General features: G+C 38.4%; 1 protein-coding gene across 3 annotated transcripts in view; it reads right to left on the bottom strand.

Moving 5' to 3' along the window:
- Positions 1–11,910: 11,910 nt before the first annotated feature.
- Positions 11,911–26,176, bottom strand: part of E2F3 (E2F transcription factor 3) — a 73,506-nt gene continuing 59,240 nt past the window's right edge. For 2 of the 3 annotated variants that reach the window (XM_019734284.2, XM_019734285.2), the window contains exons 2-7: positions 24,752–24,863; positions 23,304–23,505; positions 21,826–21,984; positions 18,698–18,812; positions 17,456–17,591; positions 11,911–15,441 (exon numbers count right to left, since the gene is read on the bottom strand). In XM_019734284.2, coding sequence (XP_019589843.2) covers positions 15,179–15,441; positions 17,456–17,591; positions 18,698–18,812; positions 21,826–21,984; positions 23,304–23,505; positions 24,752–24,863 — 987 coding nt within the window. In that variant the 3' untranslated portion in view covers positions 11,911–15,178. Of the gene's footprint in view, positions 15,442–17,455; positions 17,592–18,697; positions 18,813–21,825; positions 21,985–23,303; positions 23,524–24,751; positions 24,864–26,176 lie in introns of all 3 variants that reach the window. The other variant, XM_019734283.2, reaches the window with a different exon arrangement.

Genomic DNA, 26,176 nt, shown 5'->3' on the forward strand with positions numbered 1-26,176 from the left:
AAGATGAATGCAATAGTTTCTTGCATAATGAAAGATTATTTTCTACGAAGGCTGAGTATCCATTTTTTTGCTTGCCTTTGTGGATCTGGAAATTTTCATGAATTAGCTCAGTATTTGAAACAATTGTACGTGGCAGTTGAATAAGATTTTGCAATATTAAACAATTCATATTATTCTTAAATTAAGACATAAGAGCTATGTAGCAAAACGCTGATTCTATTGGCAAGTAGATGGCCAATGAAAACTAAATTTATGACTTTTAGTGTATTTTATTTAAAAATTAATAGCATTTAAATAAAAAATGTTTTAATTAAATTTAAATTTCAGCTTTAAAAATTCAATATACATTAACTTTATAGCTTGTCATTTAATTTTAATAATTTTTAATATTTTAGAAGAAATTAACACTTTTAAAAACATATGAAAAATAATTTTCACATTTATGTTAATTTTTATAAAACAATTTAAATTTTGTACATTTTATATATAATTACATTTTGTGTTTAATCTCTGACAATTACTAAAAATATAGTTAGTGATTTTGCTAAAATGGTCAAGAAAAATGTTATAGAATAAATATATAATAATTTATGAATTTTTATATTTTTTTACACATTTAAACATGATTGGTTTATCAATAGAATATGCAGACAGGTGTAATACTAATTAAATCATTGATATTTTGCAAAACCATGAATTTGTAGTTTAAAAATTTTGTTATAAAGGAGTATTTATCAAGGTAGATATATACTTAGTACATATGTATCTCTATATAGAGACACAGATATTTCTGTCTATCTCTATATAGATACAGAGAAAGAGAGAGACAGTGATCTTGCCTTGTGGTTATGGTGGCACCTTATTCTTACTTGGAGCCTTCTACCTCTCTTCTGAAATTCAGTTCTCTCTTCCTTTTAAAGAGCAGTGCTCATGATTTTAGTACAGAATTTTTCACCCTCTGTAGCCTTGGCCAAAGTCTAAAGTTACCTCTGGCTGTTCCTTACTGTGCACTCTGACTCACATATCCATGATAATTCTAACTCTCAGGCCTTCCTTGCCATGCTTATAAAAAAACATTCTCAGACCTTTATTCTGGGAGCAAACTGTGGGGTAGCACATGGGGCTGGGAGGGGATTCCAACAGATTCTTCTGTTCCAAGTAGGATCATTTGATAATTGTCATAATAACGCATCGAGGCTCTTCTTTTTTCTTCTGTTTATTGACATTACAATGAACTTGGGCTTTTTACAGGAATATTTATTCTTACCCTTGAAATATCACTGAAGTGACTTTCTCCTGTTTGTGTTTTGGCTACAGTTTCTCCATCTTGTGTCTTTGCTAACCTGATACTATAAATGTTCTATTTTCCAGGAATTCCTCAACTCTTTTATCTGCTGCCTACAGCCCTTCTAAATTTATGGTGTCATTATGAATTACTGCTTTTAAAATATCTTTCCTGACTTTCCAATAGTTGTATGCACAGGAAGGGAAATCATTGTTTGTGTTTAGCATGCCATCTTAATCCTAATACATTTACAGACATTTTTAATCTCACTACCTGGCACTTGTGAGCTTTCGTGATATCAGAGTGCTTGAGTTCTCTACACACACACACACACACACACACACACACACACACACACTGCGGTGTCATGCTTCTGTACCTTTGGTTATGTGGTTTATTTTACTCAAATAGTCGGCCCAACTTTGTTCACCTGGGAAACTCTTACTTATGTTTCAAAACTCTACCCAAGTATTCTTTTCTCCAGGAAAGAACTAACCAAATTAATTAATTAATTTTAAAAAACCAAGATTTCTGAGACAGACACCTCAGTTTGGTTTAAGTCCCCCTTCTCTAATATCTGTATACAGTATATCTCTGAGGTTGCCAGATAAAATATTTGAGAAACACTTATACTAAAAAATTGTTTATTGTCATCTGAATTTCAAATTTAACCAGACATCCTGCTTTGTTTTTTATTTTTGTTTTCTAAATCCGGCCAGAGTAAATATCTGCTCACTTGCTATACTATGTTGATTTTATTTTCTGACATGGGTACCTCACCCTTGGGTACTGAAAGTTCCTTGCAGGAAGGGACCACGTCTTATTTTTGGTGGGGAGTTGGATGTAGTGGGATGAGAACCATATCTTTTTTTATTTCTGAATCCCAGTGGCTGACAAATTGTCTTGCACACAAGTTTATATTAGTTAAAATCTTTTGATTGCAAGTAACAAAAATAAACTCAAGCCCAATTAAATAATAGGGAATTTATTATAAGGGTGAGAATGCAGCTTGCTTCATTACTCTCTTTGTCTCTCATCTCTGCTCTCTCACCTCCTTTTTCTCTAACCGCCATGGCTTTCTCTGCTCCTCAGCTCACGTGGAAGATGGCTGTACAACACTCCTGAATGGTTACATCTTCTCCATTCACGAAATAGACATTAGTCTCTCTTAACCCCAGTTCCAATTCATTGGGAAGAGACTGTATTCAATCCGTTGAGTCTAGGAAAAGAGTGTCCTGTAATAATAGAGCGTCCACCTGTGGCCCTATGATTTGATAGTGGAGAAGGGAGGAGGGGCAGACACTGAAGTTTTGTACTGCGTAGATGCTGCATGCAGATTTAAATGTTAATTTCAGCCAAAAACATCCTCACAGAAACATCCGAATAAAGTTTTATCACATATTTGGGCACCATGGCCCAGTCAAATTGACACATTAAGATTAACCACCACTGTTGCTCAACAAACATTTGCTGCATTGAACAAGTTTTGTTGTTTACTACATTTCAGCAGTGTTCTTTCTATGAAGAGTCTCAGATAAATTCTTAGATGCATTTTGCACACTAATCTTGTTCCTATCTACATTATCTTTAAGACAACTCTCATTTTTTCATTCTTAATTGCCTAAGTTGTTTTTGTTTTTTTGTTTTTTGTTTCTTTAACTATACTCAACAGGCTGTACATTATATCCCCAAGGAGTTGTGTATTTTTAATTGGAAGTTTGTACCTTTTAACTACCTTCACCCATTTTACCCACACCCACCCCCCAACCTCTGGCAACCGCCAATCTGTTCTCTGTATCTAACTTTGCTTTTTAGATTCCACACACAAGTAAGATCATACAGTATTTGCCTTCCTCCTTTTGATTTATTTTACTTAGCATAATACACTGAAAATCCATCCATGTTGTAAATGACAGGCCTTCCTTCTTTTTATGGCGGTGTAACATTCTAATAGATAGGTAGGTAGATAGACAGATGATAGATAGATAGATAGATAGATAGATAGATAGATAGATAGATAGATAGATAGACAGATATAGATATCCTAATAAATATGGCTGGTATTAGAACTTTCCTGAACAAACTGGAAAAATCTCCTTAATTACACTGCTATGTAAATAAGTTTGGGAGGTTATGTTGAACCAATGTATTTTTTGTAATTGAAGCAATAGAAACTTATTATCATACTTAACTCCAAGAATTGAGGCTTTCCATGTGATGTTTATTTGGTAACCTGCAAGCAGTCCTAAGTGTGGCAGCTTTAAGTGGTAAACACCACAATAGGAAGAGGTCAGAGAATGGTCTCCATTTCCTTTTCTATTATCATGTCTCCTCCTTGCCCTGGTAAGAAAGAGTCATCCTAAAATGAGAAGTTCTCTTAAATGATACAGTATTTCATTAAGAGATTAATATTTATTTCAGTTTTGCTAGATATTGCCAAAAGAAATACAAGAGGAGAAAATTGGTAATTTCACCATGAAGAGCAGATCTTTGTAAGTTTAACTTAAGAAGCTAAATAATTAAAGGATGAAAAATATGTATGGAGTAGGTAACATTTCCCCGCAGTGTACAAATAAATGGGGGGAAAGTTCTGTAGATTTTTAAAATGAGTTGAATGGCTACTTCCAGACAATATTTAATAGAATATTATTTTATTGTCTCTGCTCTTCCATTAACTGCACGCTGTGGTAGCCAGAACTGGAATCATAAGCCCCAAGTTGCCAAATACTAACCCTGTGTGGAAGGAGGGGATCTGGGCTAGGGCAGTGCGGGCGGGGTCAGTACTCGGCAGGTGCATCCAAGACCAGTTCACACTGATTGGGATAGCCTGACACACAGTGGACCTGAGAGAGGAAAGATGGAAGGGAGTGCAAGGATGATACAAAGTAAGCCGTGGAATTTGAGCTGAGACAGAAGCAAGGAGTACCTCAGAAAGAATGGCTCAGAGAGGCCTTTCTTACTCCGGTTTTCTTTCCCTAGTATTTTCATGACATTGCTATGAACCGGGCAGAGCAAGCACACAGCGCAGAATCAATGGAGGCTCCTGCTCTCGTCGGCGTGGACCTTGTTGACACGGATCCACAAGCAAGTCGTGGGGCCTTTGAGGAGAAGGTAGGTGAACACCGCTGGACAAGAAGCCTGGAGGAAAAGCACTTTTTATCAAGGGAGTTCCTGGCACTCTGCGCACATCAGCATTTCAAAAAAGGGCTAACCAAACTACTCAGTAGTCCGAGCACAGTAAAACTCCAAATTTTCTGTCTCCCTGCTTATCTTCTAAGTTTTTTGCTTCTGATTTAATTCTTGGCTTTAAAAATAATAATAATGACTTGTAAAGCTGTGCTTTTCTCTTAGTTCTACCCAATTCTCTATTTTCATCTCTCCATCAGAAGCCTTTACTGCACCACACAGCAAAAAAAAAAAAAACACAAAAAAAAAACATGAACTCAATCTATGGTATGTTATTCCTCTACAATTAGTTAGCAAAACACTGGGCAATGAAATATCACATTTGAAACTCTAAAGACCAGTCAGTTGTCAAAGAACCTGTCCATCCCTTACCTGGATCCTTCTGGAATTTGGGGTCCCCACCTTGTTTTGGTGTTTGTCATTGCTTTTGGAAAATTCTCAGCCATTATTACTTTAAAAATTTTTTTCCTCCATTCTCTTTCTTTTCCTTCTGGCTTTCCCAATAAGCTTATGTGACATCTTTTGTAATTTCCCCACTGTTTTAAGATACTCTGTTCCTTTTTTTCCATTCTCTTTTCTCCTTGTTTTTCAGTTTGGGAAATTTATATTTACATATCTTCAAGCTCACTTTCCTCGTCCATCTCAAATCTACTGGTGTGTCCATCAAAGGCATTCTGTCTGTGTTTTTAATTTCTAGCATTTCCTTTCACCTCTTTCTTCGAGACTCCATCTCTCTGCTTACATTGCCCATCTGTTCTGGCATAAAGTCCTCTTTTTCTATTAGAGCCCTTAGCATCCGAATGACAGTTATTTAAAATTCCCTGTCTCATAATTCTCAGACCTCTGAATCTGGTTCTGTTGCTTGCTTTGTCTCTTTAAATTTTTTTTTTGTCTTTTATCATGCCTTGCCATTTTTTGCAAGAAGTCAGACATTATGTATAGGATAAAAAGAAATGAGGTAGACAGGGCTTTCGTGTGGGGTTTTAGGTTTACCTGGCTAGGAATTAGGCTGTGTGTACTGTTTGCTGCAGCTTTGGTGTCAGTGGCTAAAATTTCCTCTAGTGTCTTTGACTTTGTCTTTCCTATTGTCTTTGTGTTTTTCTTAGAGATTCCCTTATAAATAAAGTCTGAGGCTTGCAGGTTTTTCCATGTAGTCCCCTATTATTCTACATAGCCCTATTCATGTTGTGGTAAGATATGGGAGAAGTAAAGCATTCTATGATTAGGTCTTAGTCTTTTAGTGCCTCTGGGCTGTGAGCTTCACAAGTTTCTCAGTTTTGTTTTGTTTTGCCCCTTAGATGAGACAGGAAGGCTAGAAAGGGCTGAAACTGGGTATTTCTGTTTCCCCACATCATTTAGACTCCGACAAAATCCACGTTGGTTGGGCTCTGGTAAAACAGTTTTCCTTGAGGGCAGACTTTTGTTAAAGAGAACAGAATGCTCTGGGAATATTTCAAAATACTTACTTTTTCCCTTCCCCTGCTAGAAGCATGAGAGAAATTTTCTCAGCTCTTCACCCTGAGAATCTGGTGGGAATCCTGGAGGAGAATCTAGTGAAAGTGTGAGAGCTTCTCTTGAGACTGGGTCCTTAGGAGAGTTGACCTCTCAAAGGAGTCCACCCTCAGACCCCAACAATTAGTCAACTACTCTTAAGTTTCATCCCAGTTGCTGCTTCCAGGTGCATTTCTGCTCTGAGTAAGCTCTGATTTGCCTTTCCCTTCAGTTTTTAGGGCCGTGCTTTGTGCTGGAGACTTCAATTCTCTGATGCATCTAAGGAGAGTTGTAGATTTTCACATTGTTCAGTATTTTTCTTGCTGTGGGGATAGGAGTGATAATTTCTACAGTTTTACACTTGGACCTGAAACCACCCACCACCTTTTTGTGTACAACTATGAACTAAAAACAATTTTTCCATTTTTAAAATGGCTGAAAAAAATCAAAAGGGGACTATTTCATGACTCGTGAAAATTACATGAACGTCAAATCCATAATTAAGTTTTATTGGAATAAAGCCATGCTCATTTATTTATATTGTTTATGGCTCCTTTCGTGTTACAGAGGCAAGTTGAGTGGTTTTGACAAAGACCTTAAGACCCACAATGCCTAAAATATTTATTATCTGGCTCTTTACAGAAAAAAAAATTCCAATTCCTGCTCCCTGTCTCTTAATATTTCTTTATATTTTCCATCTCCATTTCTTTCCATGCTACATTCTGGGTAATTTTGTCAGCTTTACTTTCCAGTTTATTATGATCTCTTTTGCTATATCTAATCTGCTAGTTTTCTGTCATTTTTTTCTTCAAAAATTATATTTTCAATTTCTAACATTTTTTTCTTTCTCTAAGTGGCAGGTTTCGATCACCTCGTGTTGCTCATTTTTCTGATACCACTTTTATTTCTTTAAGATTTCATACCTACTTATTTTCTATTCTGTATCTGATAATTCCATCATTTGAATCCTTTGAGGTCTAACTCTGAGGTTTGCTACTTCTGCTACTATCGCCAATTTATTTCCTTATGTATTTGATGATCTTTGGTTGGGAACTCATATTTGGGAGATCTAGCCTGTGGTCCTATATTAAGGATGCTTTGTCCAGAGAGGATTTTGCTCTTCTAAAAGCCAGGGAGGTGGCCATGACCTGGAGCGCTACAGCCTTCTCCCAATTTCTCTGGTTTCATCTGGGTGTCTTAGGTTCAGTACTTCAGTCTTTCTCTGTTGGCCCAGGACTATTTTTTCTCAATGTCAGCAACAATATTGGCAATAAAATTGGTAGCTGTTCTTAGGTATACCTGTCTTTCCCACATGTATGCTCCTCAACCTTTCTTTTCAGCTCAGTTTTTTTTTTTTTTTTAATTCTTCTGGCCCATGGCAATTCCCTGTAATCTCAGTAACACAATAAAATTATTTTTTTCTGTGTGATCTACGTGTTTGTATCAGGAGGGTTTCCTGGCTATCTAATCTGCCATGTTACCAGAGCAGGAGTCCTCTCCAATCTGTTTTCTGCACTGACAAATAATGTTGGTCCCTGCTTGCTGGTTATCTCCTTCCCAGGACCAAGTAAGGGAATTATTTCTATACTTTCTTCTCCTTTCCTTCATTACACCTCTACACTTGCCCTTGCATCCGTTTTATTCCCTTAATAGATACCCAAACTCTGCGTCAGTGGTAATGGCACCTTCTCTTTGACCAAAGGAATACCTGTTCTTTAGTTTCTTGCCAAGGGCAGAATTTAGTTCGTGGCTTTTTTAAAGCTTATTGGGTCTCCTTCTCTTCTCCCATTTCTAAGCACATTCAATCTCTATTCCTATTCCTAACCCATTTAAACAAGCTCTCTTTGTTGACATGATTTCACTTTTATGTAGTGATGTCATTATTTCATGTCTGTCCTATGGAATTGCTCCTTGGAGCTCGAGTATGGCTTAAAGCTAAATGCTTCTCTTCCTCTGTTTACATCACTGTCCGCATACTGTTTTGTCATTTTTAGATTGATTGGTTACTTCTGCAGCTGTTGCCATCAGTTACTGATGACTTTAGATGAAGAGACAAGGGATATAAAAATACTTGTAAACTGTAAAGTCCTGTACAATGCTAAGGACTATTCAGGGATAAGATATACAGTGTTTTAAAGGCTTCTGAAGCTGAAAAGTGGTCTGTACAGGAAGAGAAATCTGAGTCTTTAAGGGGGAAACGAAACATCCTACTTAGAAGCCACTGCCAATTCGATTCTTCCTCTATTTAAATAGAGCAAATTTATTTTTATCAAAGACTGAGGACCAAAGAATCACTAAGTCCTCCAGACTTCTACTTCCAACAGCTTCTATCCCTCCCCATTTGTCACGCACAGCACAGGCAGAGGATAACAATATCTCGCATGCAACCATGAAACGAAGAGTAGAGGGAATCGCAGTGCTAGTGGACAATATGACGGGGCTCTTCCAGAAACTTGTGTGAATTCAAAATTATGAATGACAGCCAAGCTATGGTTCCAGGGCCAAGTCTGGGAAGAGGCACATTTCTCATATGCGTGTTAGAGCAGAGGAACGAAGAGACCTTATGGATATAGCAGAAAGAGCGTTGGACTAGGATTCTGGAGTGTTTTTTTTGGTGGGAAAAAAAAAAAGTGATAACTGAATTGTCACATGATGAAACCAGCTCCTTGTTGGATATGAGGCTGCCTTCCAACTCAAATTCTGTGATTCTTACCAGTTAACATGGTTTTGTCTGCATTGAAAAATTGGGCCTTGATTAATGTTTTTGGTTTGTTTATCTTAATTCCGTGGGTTTTTAATTTCCATGTTTCTGTGTTCCTGACTTGTGTGCAGGCAGCCACTGAAACTGATGTAGGAAAGAGAAAATACATATATCCTCCTTTCCCCCTAAAAACTAACTCTATCTATTCTGTTACATGGTACATATCCAAGTCCTAAAACGTCCCAACAGAAGTACTGCTGGAGTTTCCAGTGTTATTTCTGAGGCACATTCCTGGTAACACAGAACCCTGTCCCTTCTGTTTCCCACAGCTATTCCCACACAATCCACCATAAGGAACTCCAGAACTTTCTTCACACACACACACACACACACACACACACACACACACACACACAGCACAATAGTAATTGCTAGTGTTAATAACACTTTAGAATATTTTAATAGGTTTTTCTGTTTGTCTTTTAGTCTTCAGTCCCAGATTTAAGGACACAGTGAAAAGCTTGCTTTTGCATTCAACTTTTTGCTATGAATGTTACTTCCTTTAACTCAAAATTGATTCCTGGCTAGTTAATTCAGAGTAGCCATTGCAGGAATTCTCATTAATATCCCAGTGCATGACCTATCATTGGCTCTTGTCCTTTTCCTTCATGAAATCAGGGTTGTAGTCGAGATGTACATTGAGACTCCCCAGCTCCCTAAATCCTAGAAAATGAATCTGTTGGTTTCTTTATGTTTGAGTTGTGCCTATTTGGGTATCTAGATGCACCGGTCCCTAAATCAACCCAGATCAGAATCTCTCCTACTTGGTAAAGGCTACATCCTTCCTTCATTTCCATTTCTGCTTCTGACCATCTGTCCTTCCAAAACTTACAAACATGGCTTCAGAAAGACAAATGATTTAATTCAGTATCTGGCCTTCAGTATTTACTATACTTCTAGCTAAAACTTGTTATTCCCCTAACTCGTCTATTCACTTCTTCTTGCTGACAGAACTATGCCTTTTTCTATTTGGACTCCAGCACCTACAAGTCCTTGGCATATAGTAATCCCTTTATATTCAAAGAGTAACTGAATGAATAAATGAACAAGTTTCTCTTAATGAAAACTGAATGAGTGGATACAATTAACTTTTCTATAACGGTTTTATTTTTAATCTCTTAATATTATTGAGATGGATTTCTAAATTATTCCCAGAATAGAGGGAGCCCATTTCTGAAACAATACTCAAGTAAGGTTCTGAATTATAAAATATTTACACATCCTAGTTAGACATTCACTTTTAAAGGATGCAGCCTTACATGATTGCTTCAAATTTATCTTGTCTACATTTTTCAACTGTTTTTGTATATGGGAAATTCTTGTTTTATGTGTTAGGTTCCACCACGCCCTGCCTTCAGTAGTCAAAGTGGAAGAAATACATCTTTGTATCATTTTGTTTAGCTTTTATCACTGGCTTGACTATAGAATATCTGCTGACCAAAAGTGCAAATTCCTGGGTAGATAGTAAGCTGGATGACAGAAATTAAGTGCCCAATCTCTGGGAAAATGAGACTTCAGGCAGAACTAAGGATGAAAGCAAAAATGTAAGAAAAAAAAATGAGATGATAGCACAAGTGAAAAAGCTTTGAGCCCATTATATTAATGTGTTGCCGTTGGTTTGTGTTTTTTTTTACGTTCTTAAACCTCAGACTGCTCATCTACCAAGTAGGAATAACTCATTTAAATATGTATTAGGTGCTTATTATTTGCCAGGCACTATTCCAAGAACTGGGGATATAATAGTGAACAATACAAAGTACCTCTCCTCACTGAGCTTACATTCTGGAAGAGGCAAGAGATAACATATATATTAGCTAGTGATGTATGCTTTGAAAAAACAGAGAGCACATATACAGCACTTATAATAGTACCCGGCATTCCAATAGCCCAAAGGTTTAAACAACCCAAATTTCCATCAACTGATGAATGGATAAACAGAATGTGGTATATCCACACAATGGAATGTTATTCAGGCATAAAAAGGAATGAAGTACTGAGGCATGCTATAACTTGGATGAACCTTGAGGACATTATGCTAAGTGAAAAAAGGCAGACAAAAGGTCACATGTTGTATGACTCCATTTATAGGACATATCCAGAATAGGTAAACCCATAGGGACAGAAATCCATAGGTAAATCCATAGTAATTGCCAGGGGCTGGGAACAGGAGACGGGGAGGAACTGCTTAATGGACATGGGGTTTCCTTTTGGGATGATGTCCTGGAACAGTGATCTTACACAACATTGTGAATGCATTAAATGTCACTAATGGTTATTTTTATGCTATACATATTTTACTACATTAAAAAAAATTGTACCTGGCATAATACAAGCATTCAATAAATGTCACATTTTTAGCAGAATGAAAATCTCTCAAACAGGAAATTACCTAGGTAAATAAATTTTTAATCACTGAAATATTATATAGCCTTAGAAGAGAGTGAACATAATCTGTAAGTACAAAGGTGGAAATTTGTCTAAGATGTACTTAGTAAGAAAAAAAAAGCTAAAAATCAGCATATATTAGGTATGATTTTGTTAAAATACACGTGCATGCACATGTTTATATATGCCTAGAAAACAACTGGATTGGAAGGATACACATTAAGAAAAATGAAAATAGTGGCTACCTCTGGGGTGAATAGACTAGGGAGCCAGAAATGTTTTTTTTGTACTTTATACTCTTGTGTATTGATTGATTGTGTGTGTGTGTGTGTGTGTGCGCGCGCGCACGCATGCGGTACACATTTTGAAGTTCTTAGATGATGAGCTCAGAGTTAGGAGTGTGACATGGTAGTCAAAAAAGTCCTAATTTGCCATAGATAAGAAATAAATCCTGAACAAAGGAGGTAATTACCAATCTTGAGAAGTACAATTTATTGACTTCATACTCCTTATGAGGAATAAAACTTGAGTTGTCACATTCTCAGTGTAAAAATCCTTCTTTAGTATCTGGGAGTGGTCTCTGCAGGAGGTCAGAGATATGGCAAGTGTCTGTGCTTCCCAAAGTGGGGAGCACACCACAGGTGCTGCACAAACATTTATGGAGTCCCAAATAAATATTCCTGAAGTCCCAAATAAAAGGTAAGGCATACAGTGTTTTAAACTTTTGTGCAAACTTCCACCTTAACTTGTCAGATTGTCTTTACAAATGAAATTAATGTAAGAAAATCCATTCACAAGTCTAAACTCTTAAAAAAAATCATTTTATTGATCCTTTACCATACAAAATTTATTCAAATTACACCCATTTGAAGTGGTAAGATCACAGCTAGAGAACAGGTTACCCTGTAACAAATCTATTTACAAAATCCATCATAAAAGCTTTTTTTTTTTTTTTACATTATATTACACATTTTCTTTTTTAAACTAGCACACAACACAAAGCTAAACTGATTAGTAGTTTGCCTTCTCCCAATTTTTGGGAGAAACACTTCCTTTTGACAAAATCAAGTACCCCATAGGAAAAGAAATTCCCACAATCTGACAATTGCCACCTGACTCACTCTACAAGGCATCTTCCTTCAAATCCCTCCTCTCATACACACGAGTTGTCATGCACACGCTGAGTTCTTACTTCTTTTTCCTGAAAGCTAAAGCTTTAAATACTGCAATTTTATTTACAGATCTACACTTACAACAAAAAATGAAAACAAGAACCACAACAAAAACAGAAACAAAATAACACTCTTAAAAAATTACAAACCAGCTAGAAAATATTCTGGCAGTGTTTACAAATTAATTGCTATCTTTGTACAAAATTGCTAGATAATGAAAATGTGAGTAGACTACATATCAACTTAAATAAAACAATTGCTATGCACAAAATCTGTACATATAAACACACACCTAACACTGTTTGACAGCTCATGTGTTGCCCTTTATACAGTTTATTTTCTAAGGCTCACGCAGTCATAATTCGCACACTTGTAACTTTTAGCCATTTCATGTGTGAGCTTTAATAGCAGCAACTCAATGGTACCAGGAAATCGGCATACTTAGACTTAAAGTAACACAAGTATTGGAGTACTAACCCACTTCGTGTGCCAGATACTGTGCCAAAAAGAAAATGACTTATGCAAACAGAATACAGTATGGACATTTAATTAATGTACACCAGTTAAGCCCATTAACTGGAAAAATCTTATGTATGAAGGAACTTTTAAGACTTATTAGTATTCCTTTCATTTTTTAAAAACAATAAATACGGCATTACATTACGAAAAGGTTTAACAAGAAAGTCAACAAAACACACAACAACCTAGCCAGGTGAGCTTAGTCTTTAGACTTTGGAAAAAAATCAGCTTTGTGCAGCTGGCAAAGAGAATTACACAAAGCTGGAAGCAGAGGCAGCTAACCAGATGAGATAAATATGGGAAATGGGGAAAAGCTTGGCATAATTGGTTTCCCATACAGGAAAAAACCCCACAGTGCATTTCCAGTAGGCACTTGACACAAAGCTCTCCCTCCCTCCCCCACCCCAATACTTCATCTTGGACCACACCGATATTTGTACCAAGTCCAGTGTGTGTGAAGGGAGGAGGCTAAGGATGGAGGCAGAAGAAAAAGGAGGATAATCTGCACCTTTGTTTTTCTTCCCAAACACACACCCATGCATACCTACACAAATTATTTAAAGTGCTGGTGTCATGGTTTTCACCCCACCACCACTTTGCATATTGTGGAAATCTACCTAGAGTAAACTGGCTGGGGCGTTCATGGTTTTTCGTTTTGTATTTTTCCTAAGGGATGTTTTCAATTCAATTACACACATGAATCGAGTGCCTACTATGTGTCTACCACTGTGTCAGGCACATAGCATTTCAGTTTCACTGTTCGTTTTGAGGTTTGTTTTTTATAAGACTCCCTCATTCCCGCGGTCTTTAGCATCCAAGGAATGGATTTGAGGTACTATGTCACATTCCCAGCGGGAAATGGCCATCTCCACTGGCCAATGGGAATGCCATTCTGGGACACAGCTGGTAGGATTTGCAGCTGACACAGTCTCCAACCTGGGACATGGTTCCTGAAGAGTAAAGCGGGAAAACACTTGGGCATTCTATCGCTTCATTTTCTATGTCCACACTTCCCTTGGTGCAACTTACTCCTTCAAAGAGGAAGGGGAACGGGTTCTGGCCAGGGGTGTTGCAGCCCCCCACAAAGTGGGGGCTCCCTATGCTCACCAGCTCAAGTAAATGCCACTGATAGAATGCCACTCACACAATGGGATGTCTTTCTCCCTAGAGGCCTCTCCATCTGACCCCATCCTGAGAAGTGGTCTCCCTGAGTGCAGTGGAAGAGAGCCCTTTCCCCGGTCACGGGGCCCCGGGAAGCCCAAGGACGGAGGGATCCACGCCTGCTGCTCCTTGGGACTGCTATGTCATCTGACCTGGTTCTCCTTCCAAATGGGCCACCAATGTCAGCGAGCTCCAGGACCGACTAGCTCTGAGCTCCCCCTCCGGGAAAGGAAGCCAGATGGGGCAATGCTTCTTGCAGAGGCTGTTAAATAAACCATAGATCACACATGTTTAGATGTTCTGATCAGAGAGGTTCTCTACCCCTGCTTAAATAATTTGAATTAGCAAAAAACGCTGCAAAGTAAACAATTAAAATGAAATGGTGATGGGTGCCACAGGAATGCTTAAATGGCAGCTAATAAAATAAAAACGTCTAAAACAATCCACAAAGAACTCCTAAGTAGGCATTTGCTACAAATCAACTTTAAACTCACAAATACGTTGGGGGCAGGGGAGTGGGAGTGGTTTATGGAGACAGGAAAATCCACAATAGCTGAGAGTGGCAGAACTTGACTATTCTGTATCTGCAACAAGTATTTGAAAACAGGCTCTTCATCCAAAAGGCTGTGGAGGGTCTCTTGACCTCCTAGTGGGACACACAGTCCATAGCTTACACTGAATTATGACAGTAATTTAAATATTCCTAAGAGCTGAAGAAATCCATCTCATACTTTTGCATGACTTCAAGTTTACAGTTCCTGCAGTTCCATTCCATATTAGCAGACCCCAAAGACATGCATTCTGTGGAGAAGGCACGGCTTGAAATGCTATTAAGGAAGATTGCTGTTTTCCAGTGGGCCAGGTTGCCAGACCCCACTCTACAGCCCATCCGTCAGGCACAGCAAGCCAATCCAGGAGGGAGGGAGGAAAAGTACGGGTGAGAGACACCTGATTGCACATTTTCTCACTTGCTGACTCATCCAGGAGATTTTGGAGCCTGGGGCAAAGCAGGGGTTTCCCAAGGGAGCCTGCAACTGTGCGCTTAGACAATTATTTTTTAAAAAATTCATTAAAATGTCAGCTTTGTTCTGAAGTTTGTAGTTTACTTCATGATACTATCTTGGAGGAAGAAGGTAGGAAGGGACAACACTGCATGACAGATGTTCTGGTTCCATAATAAAAAAATATTGGTTTATAAGGGGAGTTCACAGAGCATAATCAACTACACATAAAGTCTTCCACCAGCGGGAGCTTTTCCAAATCATAAGCATCAAAGAGATCGCTGATGCCTTCTTCCTCCCCGAGGCTTAGGAGATAGTCTTCTTGGAGCAGGGGAGGCAGTAAGTTCACAAACGGTCCTTCTAGGTTGGAAGGAATTTGGTCCTCAGTCTGCTGTAAAAGGTTGGCTGGGGAGGCCAAAGGAGAAAGGTTTGCCATAGAAATCGAGCAGTCATTATGTCCTGAGTTGCTTGAAGCCAAGTCTGAAAAAATTGGTGGAAACACAAAAATAAATTAGGAGAAAATCAAAATGATGCTTTTTGATAGAGCCTGGGGCAAAGCATCCATGTTGCTGTTGTAAAAGCATTCACCCTCTGCTAATGACAATTAGAAGACATGATATGGATGACTTATGCTAACAGCGTTGTTCGCAGTGACTTGGCAACCTTTCTTAGTTCTAGACTACTCACTCATCTTTTAAAATACCTACCTACTATTAGCAAACAAATGCTGTTAGCTTCAAACATTAAAGGCTCATAAGTTCAAAAACTTCTCTGGTATCAACTAGTCATTGTTTAAAGAAAAACAAAACAAAACATACATATTGCACAGTTGACTCCTTAGTAGAAACTCACCAATTTCAATTTAGGTAGTCTTTTTTTTTTTTTAAACAATCAACTTATTAAAGATACCTCTAAAAATACAAATAATAAGACATATTGATTTTGAATGTCTACGGGGAAAAAAATGGTCTTTTGTTTTACCATTTGATGTGCTGATGTCCCCCCTTACCTGCGCTTTTGCTTTCTGCAATTACAGTTACCACCAGTGAACCGCGGTCTGGAAATATTAAGTGGGAAATTCCAAAAAATAAATGATTCATTACTGTTAAATTGCCACCGTTCTGAGTAGCACGATGAAATCTTGTGCTGTACTAGTCTGTTGTGCTTGGGACGTGAATCATCCCTTTCTTTGTCCAGTGTCTCCACACCATAGACGCTCCCTGTCCTGTTAGTCTCTCAGGAGCTGCCTCGGTTATCAGATGGACTGCTGGTGTTCCAGTAACCCTTATAGTAGCCTAATGCTACATTGAAATACCTATGTCATTCACCTCACTTCATCTCATCATGTAGGCACTGTATCATTTCACACCATCACATGAAGAAAGGTGTGCCTGGTACAGTAAGATATTTTAAGAGAGAGAGAGACTACATTCACATAACTTTTATTATAGTATATTGGTACAATCGTTCTATTCTATTACTAGTTATTGTGGTTCATCTCTTACTGTGCCTAATTTATAAAGAAAAACAAACAGTATATGCAGTTGACCCTTGGATAACACAGATTTGAACTACACGGGTCCACTTATACAGAGATTTTTTTCAATAAATACTTGTTAATGTCTTCGATCTGAGGGTCAGAGTACACGGGGGTCCTGGAACCAATCCCCTGCAGACACTGAGGGATAACTTAAGTTTCTGGGGAGTCAAAAATTATATGCAGATTTTCAACTGTGAGGGCGTTGGTGCCCCTAACCACCTCACTGATCAAGAGTCAACTGTATAGGGTTCAGTACCATCCCCAGTTTCAGGCATCCACTGGGAGGACTAGTGTATTTTTTTGATCGGTAATAAATCAGACCTATTCACTTAAACATTCTTATTCTTGCTGCTACATTGGAAGACAGTAGGGGAAAAAAACTAAATACATATCACCCAATCTTAAAAAAAAAAAAAAAAAAAAGACTGCAAAGAGTTTCCTTTGCTCTAGGAACAGTGGTAGAAGTAGTCAGATTTATTTTTGGGGGTGGTTTCCTCCCATATCCCCTCTCCATCACATTGGGAGGAGGGGGAGGAATTAAAATAAAACTTCTTTAATAGAGGATTTTCTCTCCAAACTTTTTTTATCTCTCTCTCTAATGGTCTCTGTAGCATCAGGCAAAGGTGTGTGGCCAAGTGTAGCTGATGATTCACTCAGACAGCTCTCAGCTTCACTTCTTGCTTTAGTTGTTTTTTTTTCCCAAACACTGTAAGGAAATGGTTTCTGCCAATAGCAAAAGCGTGAGAGGCTCCATTAGTGGGTGGAGGAGTCATGAGCCCAAGATCATTATTTTATTTCGTAAACTAGTCAGAATGCCTGTTAAAAAATGATAGCTGAATAACAATAACAACAGAAGATTTTGTTTCTTGCCTAGACTTGTGGTTCTGATACAGGATTCTCCTAGTCACCTTCATTTTTAACACAGTTTCCAAGTTACAAAAGCAGAATATTTACCTTTGGAAGTGGGTTTAGGGATATTTCCATTGTGGTCTTGGTTGTTTGCTTTCATTGGACTGTGTGTTTCCGTCTCTTCTGGACACAAGTAAACCTCAATGGGTCCTTGGGTACTTGCCAAGTGTATTTGTAGGCTCTATGAACAGAAAATAATGAGAAAAGTTCAAAATGAAAGCTCTTTTAGAAATGAAAGCTACAGTAATTTTCATAAAAAAATGGAAAGGGTAATTTTCATAGGTCATTTTGCTTTTTTCACAGGTAGTCCACCTTTATCAACGACTGTCATCCTCTAAAGCAAGGGGTCAGCAAACTATGTATGGCCCAAGGGCCAAATCCAGACGACCAACTGATTTTGTACATAAAGTCTGATAGGCCGAGTCAGGTCTATTCCCATTGTTTAGAGATTGCCTGTGGCTGTCTCCCACCCTCCCCCAACAACCCTCCTGCTATAATGGCAGAGTTGTACAGTTGAGTAGTCCCAACAGAGACTGTATGGTTCACAAAGCCAAAAATAGCTACTGTCTGGCCCTTTAAAGAAAAAGTTTGCTGACCCCTGCCACAGAGAAGGTGATTATGCTCTCTAAATATATTCACTTTTTTTGCAAAGTATTAAAAGTTTCTTTAAATGTTCCAAATACAGTATTTCCACGTTATTATTCCTTTATGGTAGGGCTTTTTTATGTTGAATTTTAATAACCACTGGATGAATAGTATTCTTAAGTGCTAAAAACTAAGTTTAATAAGAGAATGTAGCATACTAATATTTAAAAGTCTTCATCTAGGTCATAGAGCTATTATCATTTAAGTTGAGAACTCTACCCTAGATGGGAGCTTGCAAATTTCATTCTCTTTTTATTTTCTATGCATATTCTTTTTACTACGTTTCTTTACCTTACAGTTATAGTGGGGACCATATTCAGAATATTCAACATAAAAGTCCCCACCGGCTCAAAGTGATCAAAACCACTGGATAACAAATTATGAAAAAAAGAAAGTACAAGAGAGACAGGGCATCATATACTACTTTGAGCTGAATGCCATGCAATATTAAAGTTAGACTTTTTGGACACTCAATACGTATCGAACAATTGAAATGTTTTTAAAATTAGGGTTAAGTAAAAGATGGGGAAATAAGTTTCAAGATTTTAGGTGGATATGAACTTTAACCATGAGTCAATGATTCTTTAACTTCAGGCATTCCAAAAAGATCTCTGCAGATGAACAAAGACGTTGTCTCCTTACCTCTATTGGGTCAGGCACTTCAAGTCTTGTTTCTGGAGGGGCTTTCACAACTATAACAGTTTGGTCTTTAAGGCCACTAATTTTTCGAATATCTTGATATGTAACATAAGCTAACGTAATAAGTGTTAAGGAAATCTTCCAACTAATTGCCTCAGATGTAACCATTACGAAGATAAAATAGATGCCTGGAAAAATGTTGAAGTATTTTATGATTTATAACAATATGTCTGTCTCTCCTTCTAGATCTTTAAATATATGGGATCTCCCACGAATCTTGTTTTCTCAGTGATATTCTAAACAACAAAAGAAATGTATAGCCTTTTCCAGTCCATTGTTAAAAAGTCTATGGCTATTTAAAATATTGAAATAAACACAGAAGCAGAATAGTTAAAATGACTTATCAAAAGAAACCAAAACCTAATTTGGTCAGGGATTTTCAAACCAGATTCCTTTGGAGCATAGGCATTCCAGAGGAACTGGAACTCCAAAAAAATGTGCTGTCACTCAAATTGCATGATGGCAGATCCCAATTTACAAAAAATAAAAAATAAAATTAAGCTCTAGTAATCATAATTTTTTGGAAACTCCAATAGCTTCTACCTGCTACATAACTATTAGCAAGTGTCTGCAGCCACCCAAATAAATGAATGAACGAGTAGCAAACAGATATTATTAGTGGAAGATCTCAGAAGACTGTTCAGCTTGTTTTCTTAAGTGCACCTGGGCTGGTTGTGATTATATATTGTCTACTGATAAGAGTGTCATTATTTATGCTAGAAAAATTATCCTTTGTATCACATTATTAACGCTATCAATATTTCAGTGTTCACAAGGAGGAAAGCAGCTTCCAGATGCTCTGCAACCTGAATGAATTTGAGAAACACTGATTTAGGTAAAGAGAGTAAATAATATTTCAGTACTCATGGTAGTTACTTCTGAGCACTGAACAATTCTTTTAAGTGCTCTGGCAGCCAAACCCAAGAGGACACCATGAAAGAATATGGTACTTATTATGTAATAAAAGTACTCATGCAAACTTGCCTAGAGACAGGCTTTTACTTGGCACTAAGAGAGAAAAGGTGGCATGGCTTTCTTATATAAGGGACACGGAGTAACATTATTAACGTACAATGACTTTAGCCAGTTGATTTTTAAATTATTAAGCCACCCAAAAATGCCTAGGATAAAATAGCAAATCACAACTCAATGAAGGCATTTCTACAGGTAATAGAATGTAGCTAATAGAGAGTCTGTGATCAAACATGTTGATTACAGAAAGAGGACTTCAGAGAGCCCAGAGAAAATAATGTCCCTTAGAATAGTAGCTTTTTATTAGAAAATGAAGGAAGCCATGAACCTACTGACCCGAAAAAAAGCACATATACCCCAAATCTGCAGGTACATTTTGGGGCATTATCACAGTCTACCTTCTTTAAGTCTCAATCGTTGAGACAACAGCCAATTCAGTGTTGAGCTTACCAGGACTGCTCAAACAGGATTCTAGGTTTTAGGTCACCATTGTTCTCATCAAGGAAGTCAACCGGTACCTTTATAAGAAGTCTTGACAGTTTCTGAATTTTAACTGAGAACACTGGGGAAACTGATAAGCAGGTCCTTACTCCACAGCCCCACTGTCAAAAAGCTATGTGACAAGAACTTATTAAAATAAAAACTCATCTACAATTACTCAACATGCTGCAGGAAGGAAAATTTCAACACATTTGTGAACAAGCTGTACCAAATTCGGAACTGAATGGCAAATTGAAATAAATTGTGCAAACACATTCTCGAATCTTACGAACTTAAAAGTGCTTCTATTGTGGCTCTCTCCTGTATTTGCTTCTTGGGTTAGCAGCCCCCTGCAAGAAGGTTTCATTTTCTGCAACAAAGGCCCCAGAGAAAGCTAATGTAGGTGACAATGCTATAAACAACACAAGCTGTCAGTCATGTAACTACCACATCTCCTCCTCGCTGGGGCTCCCAACTAAACAATGAATGAAACAGCCCAGCTACAGCTATTCTTGTTTCTTCCCCTATAAACCCACTCCGACCACTACTGGGGGTTCACATCAGCACACCTCTTCTCCGTCTTACTAATCACCAGCTGACAAGGTTAATTTTTTGGTCAAGAGGAAATGAACAATTGCAGTTTCAAAAAACTACCTGAATTGGAAAATAAATGTCTCCACACCCTCCAAGGGAAAGCCTGTTAGAGGAGACACGAGAAAAACCTGGGCAGGACATATTTTATTTTCTGTCTCACAAAGGTACATGTGGAATAATCAGGCGTTTATAATCTAACTAAATAATCTAACTAAAATTAGAAATGGGGCAATTTAAAATATTGGAAAATATTGGTTTTTGTCTTCTACTGATAACCAAGAATATTGCAAAATCTTTTTGCCAAAAATAATGAAATAATCTCCCCAGTCTTTTGTCTGAAGTGAAATTATAAACAATCAGCTTTCCTGAGATGGTCAACAGATTGTCAGCCAGTTGAGAACAAGAACTGGCTCTTTATACTTTTATTCAAAGGACTCATTTTTACAAGTGATCAGATAAACTGAGATTTCTCAGGCCTTGTGGTGCTTCTGAGAGGAGTTTTTGGTGTTGTGAACCAGCATAATGCTCTTTAAAAGTTATAGAATGATTTTTTTATACTCTTTTAATTTCTTCAACTATAGCTCAACCAGACAGAGTCAACAAATTCCAATTGCTCCGATATCTGATGAAAAGAAAATAGAATGTGAGAACCCCAACAATGACAGCTAACTCCCACCCAAAATCTGGGAAGCCGAAGACGAATCTGCTAAATGTTGTCATTAATATTAATACCGACACCATACGTATCTTATAATAGTGTTGCCTTACGCTATGAGTGTATCCATATGTCCCAATCACACATGAATAAAATGCTTTATAAAACGGTTCCCTCCTTGTTATCAAAATAGAAATGATAGGATCATCTGATGACGATCTTTCCAGAAATACGGACTTCTAATACAAAGATAAATAGGTTCTCACACACACATGAAACCATAGTAAAATTTTACCTTGTGCATAAAAGTCAAGATTGTAAATAGTCTAGAAAGCACTAACCCCCAATGATCAGGTGCCACAAAGGATATCTTTGATTCTCTGAATCCTCGGTTAACAGTTTGAGGTCCAGGGTGCAGCTTTGGATCAGTTCATCTAATTTCTTCTCTTCCTGACTGAGCTCGGTCACTTCCTTTGACAGGCCTTGACACTGGGCCAGCATGCCCCCATCCTCAGACAGACTGCAGCCCCTAGAAACCCAAACACAGACGCTTCATGGCTACTTGAGAGGCCAAAGGGGGGGAGGGAAAAGGACAATCAAGGAAGGGCAGGGAGAAGTGGTCCTTTTGGTAAATGTGCCCTCTTGATACAGGCGGTCACACTGCTGGTTAGCCAAGGGTTAAAATTAGAACATTTATACGTATTTTTTCATATATACAGTTCTTTACTTTTCACACCATAGAAATTAAGTGAAGAAACACTGCTATTTTTCAGGTTTCTTTCCTCTAGCGGAGGCCTGTTTCTTCAGAAGGTTCAAATTCGAGGGGCAAAGAAAGGCAGGTCCTTCCTGCCACATGCTTACCAAGGGGGAAAGACATAGATAGAAAAATTTGTAAGAAAAGATGGAATGATTCAATATTCAACAAAATATCAAAAAACACAAAAGAGCTAGGTAATTTCTGGTCTTATACCAAAAACTAAAAAGGAAAAGGGGGTTAAGGAAACAGGTAGATGTGCTGCATTTAAGAACACAGATCAACACCCCAAAATTTTCTCTAAACCACAGGCCAATTTGGGTCACCGAATCGTCACAAAATTCCAAAAAAGTACAAAACAGTTACCTGTTCATCTTTTCATATCTGAAGTAGTATTTTTTGAAAGCCACCCCATAAAAGATTTATTCCTTCCAATATGCTTTAATAGTTCCTTCTAAAATACTGGCTGTTCAGTGCTCTGTCCATAATTCATAAATGACATTATCATACATTTAATTTTACATGTGGGTGCATAGGTGACAAGTGTTATCACCTCTGCTTTCTAGAAGGAACTACAGCATTTCAGTCTTGCCTAAATTTACACAGAAAGTGAGTTAATCTGCTATTAGAACCATGGGTAAAGATATCTGACGATTCTATATATACAGAGATGTGTCAATACACAGCCATAGTTAATTTGCAAATTCTATGAGAGACAAACCCAAAACATGGGTAAGCATCTATGAGATGATACACGTGAGCTCACATACAGACCTCACGTAACAAATGAATGGCATTCTACATTACATCTGCAGGACCCTGGTTAATGCCAGGGCCCCCTTGCTTGAGGCTAATCGAACATAAACCCTTTTATCTCTGACAATATCAAAATAAGTCTCTTTGTAAAGAAACTTTGAACTTCTGGCCTAAAAGAAGGTGGAGAAGGAAGAGAGAAGGAGAGTGTAGAAAAGATAGGAGAGTGAAGGAACGAAGTGTGGGCATGAATGTGAAAGTGGGGACTGGGAGGAAGCCCCATGTTTGAAAAGACCCCATCAGAGGCAGGGAAGGGCGGGGGGGCCGTGACTCATACTCACATCCATTGCACGTTGTTTTTAGATTTCTTCTTAATGAGGTGGATGCCTTCCAGTACATTGGTGATATCATAAATCCTTCTCTTTTGCACTTTCAGCACCTCTGCTGCCTTGTTCAAATCCAAGACCCCATCAGGCGACTGGCTCAGTAGCTGAATGAACTTCTTGGTAAGCAGACCAAGTGATGTATCATACCGTGTTTTTTCTGAGGGAGATTTTGGAGCTTAAAGAAAAACAAAAACCGAGCGGGTGGAGGGTAGGGGGAAAGGTAAAGAAATGAAGGGTTTCTTGCAGTTAAGCAAGCCCCCTTTCCCACTGCAGCCCGAGTATTAGTATCGGAAGCAAAGCTGTTGTTGCTGGTAAGTTACAGAAAGCTATAAATTGCTTTATTAGAAAAGAAAGGGACAGTAAAAATCCCTGAAGAAAGCATTTTACTGTGAATTTCTCAGGAGTTTCTACTTTGGCTTACCCTATTACCTGGGGCTAGTGAAGTATCTCACACATAGTAGGTGCTCAAAAATATCTGTTGAATAAATGAAAAAGTGCTGTAGCCCCATGGAATCAGCACACGTGGAGCCTAACCTGATGGGGCCAGGTTACGAATCTCTCCAGCATTTCGTGACGGGGTGCAGACAGACCCTCTTCAAATGGCCGTTCAGGCTCCAGTGTCTCTCTGTGTATAGCTGGTTATCAATACTTCAAATAATGCTTCATTTGGATGAAGACTATCTGGAAGTCTTTTAATCAAATCTCCCCACCCTTCTTGAATAAAATTTCTTATATTTAATTTTGTATCCAGTCTCTTACAGGTGCACAGGTCAAGGGTTTAATTTAGCAGCACAGACAATTTGTGGATTGCCTAATCCGTAAACTACAGGAAATGAGGGAACAAAGTCTAATTTAGCCTTTACATTTAATGCCAGAGACATTAAGGGACTATTTAGCTTTTTCTAACCTACTTTTCTCTCTCTCTCCAGAAGAAACGGTGATTGTACTCAACGGGAAGGGAAACTAGCTGCAATTTACTGGTGTCCATCAATTCTTATGCCGCCTTATGCTGAGCTAGAGATTTGGGCTGATATAGACATTACTAACTGGCACAGTCTGTCTACACCCCGTTAGCCCCAGTTTCTGAAGTGATGTCCGTTGAGGCAAGTTAAAATTAAAATTGATTATAGAACGTGCCGAAGAGCTTGAATTCTGAGTTGAAAAATGAAACCGCACACATTTCAAGAGGCCTCCCCTTAAGCCAGTATTTCGGTACTGGAGGGACTCTGTAAACCTTTTGCTGGGTGTCTGCAGACATTGTATTTATTTTTTGGATAGGCACAGCAAGAAATGAAAAAGAACAAAACATGCCAAAATTATTCACACCTTGGCACCCGTCCAGCCCCAAGCTTTGAAAGTTGGAAATCCACACCCCAGAGCATCAGAGATGAAAGAATCCTTACTTTTGGGACTGTCTGGGCTTCGCAGTGCAGCTCTCCCTTTGCCCTTAGGGGTTTTTAAACCATCTGAGAGGTACTGATGACCGCTTTCTCCTAGCTCCAGCCTTCGCTTGGCCTGGAATAAGAAAGTACAATCGTTTGTCCCTGGTCATGTAGACAATCAAAGGAAGTGAGGCTGTTTGGGATCTGTCCCCTGCCAAATGCTGCAGGCTCATGTCCGCTCTCACCCCCTCTGCCCCACTTAGTCAGGGTCTCGCCATCCCCCACAGCCATGGTTCCAGCTCTGAGGGGCGGGCTGGCATGCAAACTCTCTCTTTACCTGCAACGATCATGTCACTCAGATGAACAAATCCAATGATTCTTTAGGACTAGGTTTAGGAGCCGCTTTGTTCATTTATTCATTGATTCAACACGTGCCAGGCCTGGGGTTAAATACTAAGAATATAGCAGGCACCGTGGAACTTAAATTCATTGTTTACCAGTGAAACTTTGCTGCCTCGCTCCATCTCTGACCTGAGTTGAACCCCCTTCCTTGTGCTCCCCAAACGCTGTGTTTATTTGTATCACAACCCTTATTGGATATAAGTTATTTTACTAATCTGTTTCTCATTTCCTTTAAGACAGGGACTGTTTCCCATTTATCTTTGTATACCTAGTGCTTGGCACAGAGCCTGGGTTTCTGTAGGTATCCAATATCTATCTATCTATCCATCTCTCATTCTCTCTCTCTCTACACACACACACACACACACACACACACACACACACACACATTCAATGACAGTGATTGCATAGTAACACAACTATGTTACTATGTCACAGACTACAAATGCTCATTCATCAGAGTACCAAATATTGCAAATACTTAGCCTTGGGCTTCAACTAGTATTAGTTTCGCCATTTTGTCATCAAACCTGGCAAATGAGAAGTCCTCACCTAAGTTTTAAATTTACTTTCATTTCACTTTAAAAATTTCCACTCAGTGTCTTCTATATACTGGGAACTGGACTCAGGGAACAGAATAAGGAAGATAGATGAGTCTCCGCCCTTGTAGGCCTTGGAGTCCCAGAGAGAAGACAGACAATTAAAGAAGTAATTGTTGAGCATTAACTATATGGGTGTGATGGGTGTTCAGACAGATGTGGCACCTACCAGACACTCCACATGTATGTATTTAGGCTCATCTTAGGGCAGATTCTTCTAGTGATTCACAATTTAAAAATAACCCCCATGACACAAAAATGCAAGTAATACCTTATCAGCTGATGACAAACATTCAGCTTCTCTATGGAATGGTATCAGCTAAACTTGTATTGTTCACTACAGTAAGAGACTAGTCACACGCGGCCCATCTGAACTGATTTGTGCTATAAATTTAAAATACACACTGGATTTTGAAGACTTAGTACAAAAAAGGGCAAATATCTC

The sequence above is a fragment of the Rhinolophus sinicus genome, linkage group LG06, assembly GCF_036562045.2.
Source record: "Rhinolophus sinicus isolate RSC01 linkage group LG06, ASM3656204v1, whole genome shotgun sequence".
NCBI classification, from domain to species: Eukaryota; Metazoa; Chordata; class Mammalia; order Chiroptera; family Rhinolophidae; genus Rhinolophus; species Rhinolophus sinicus.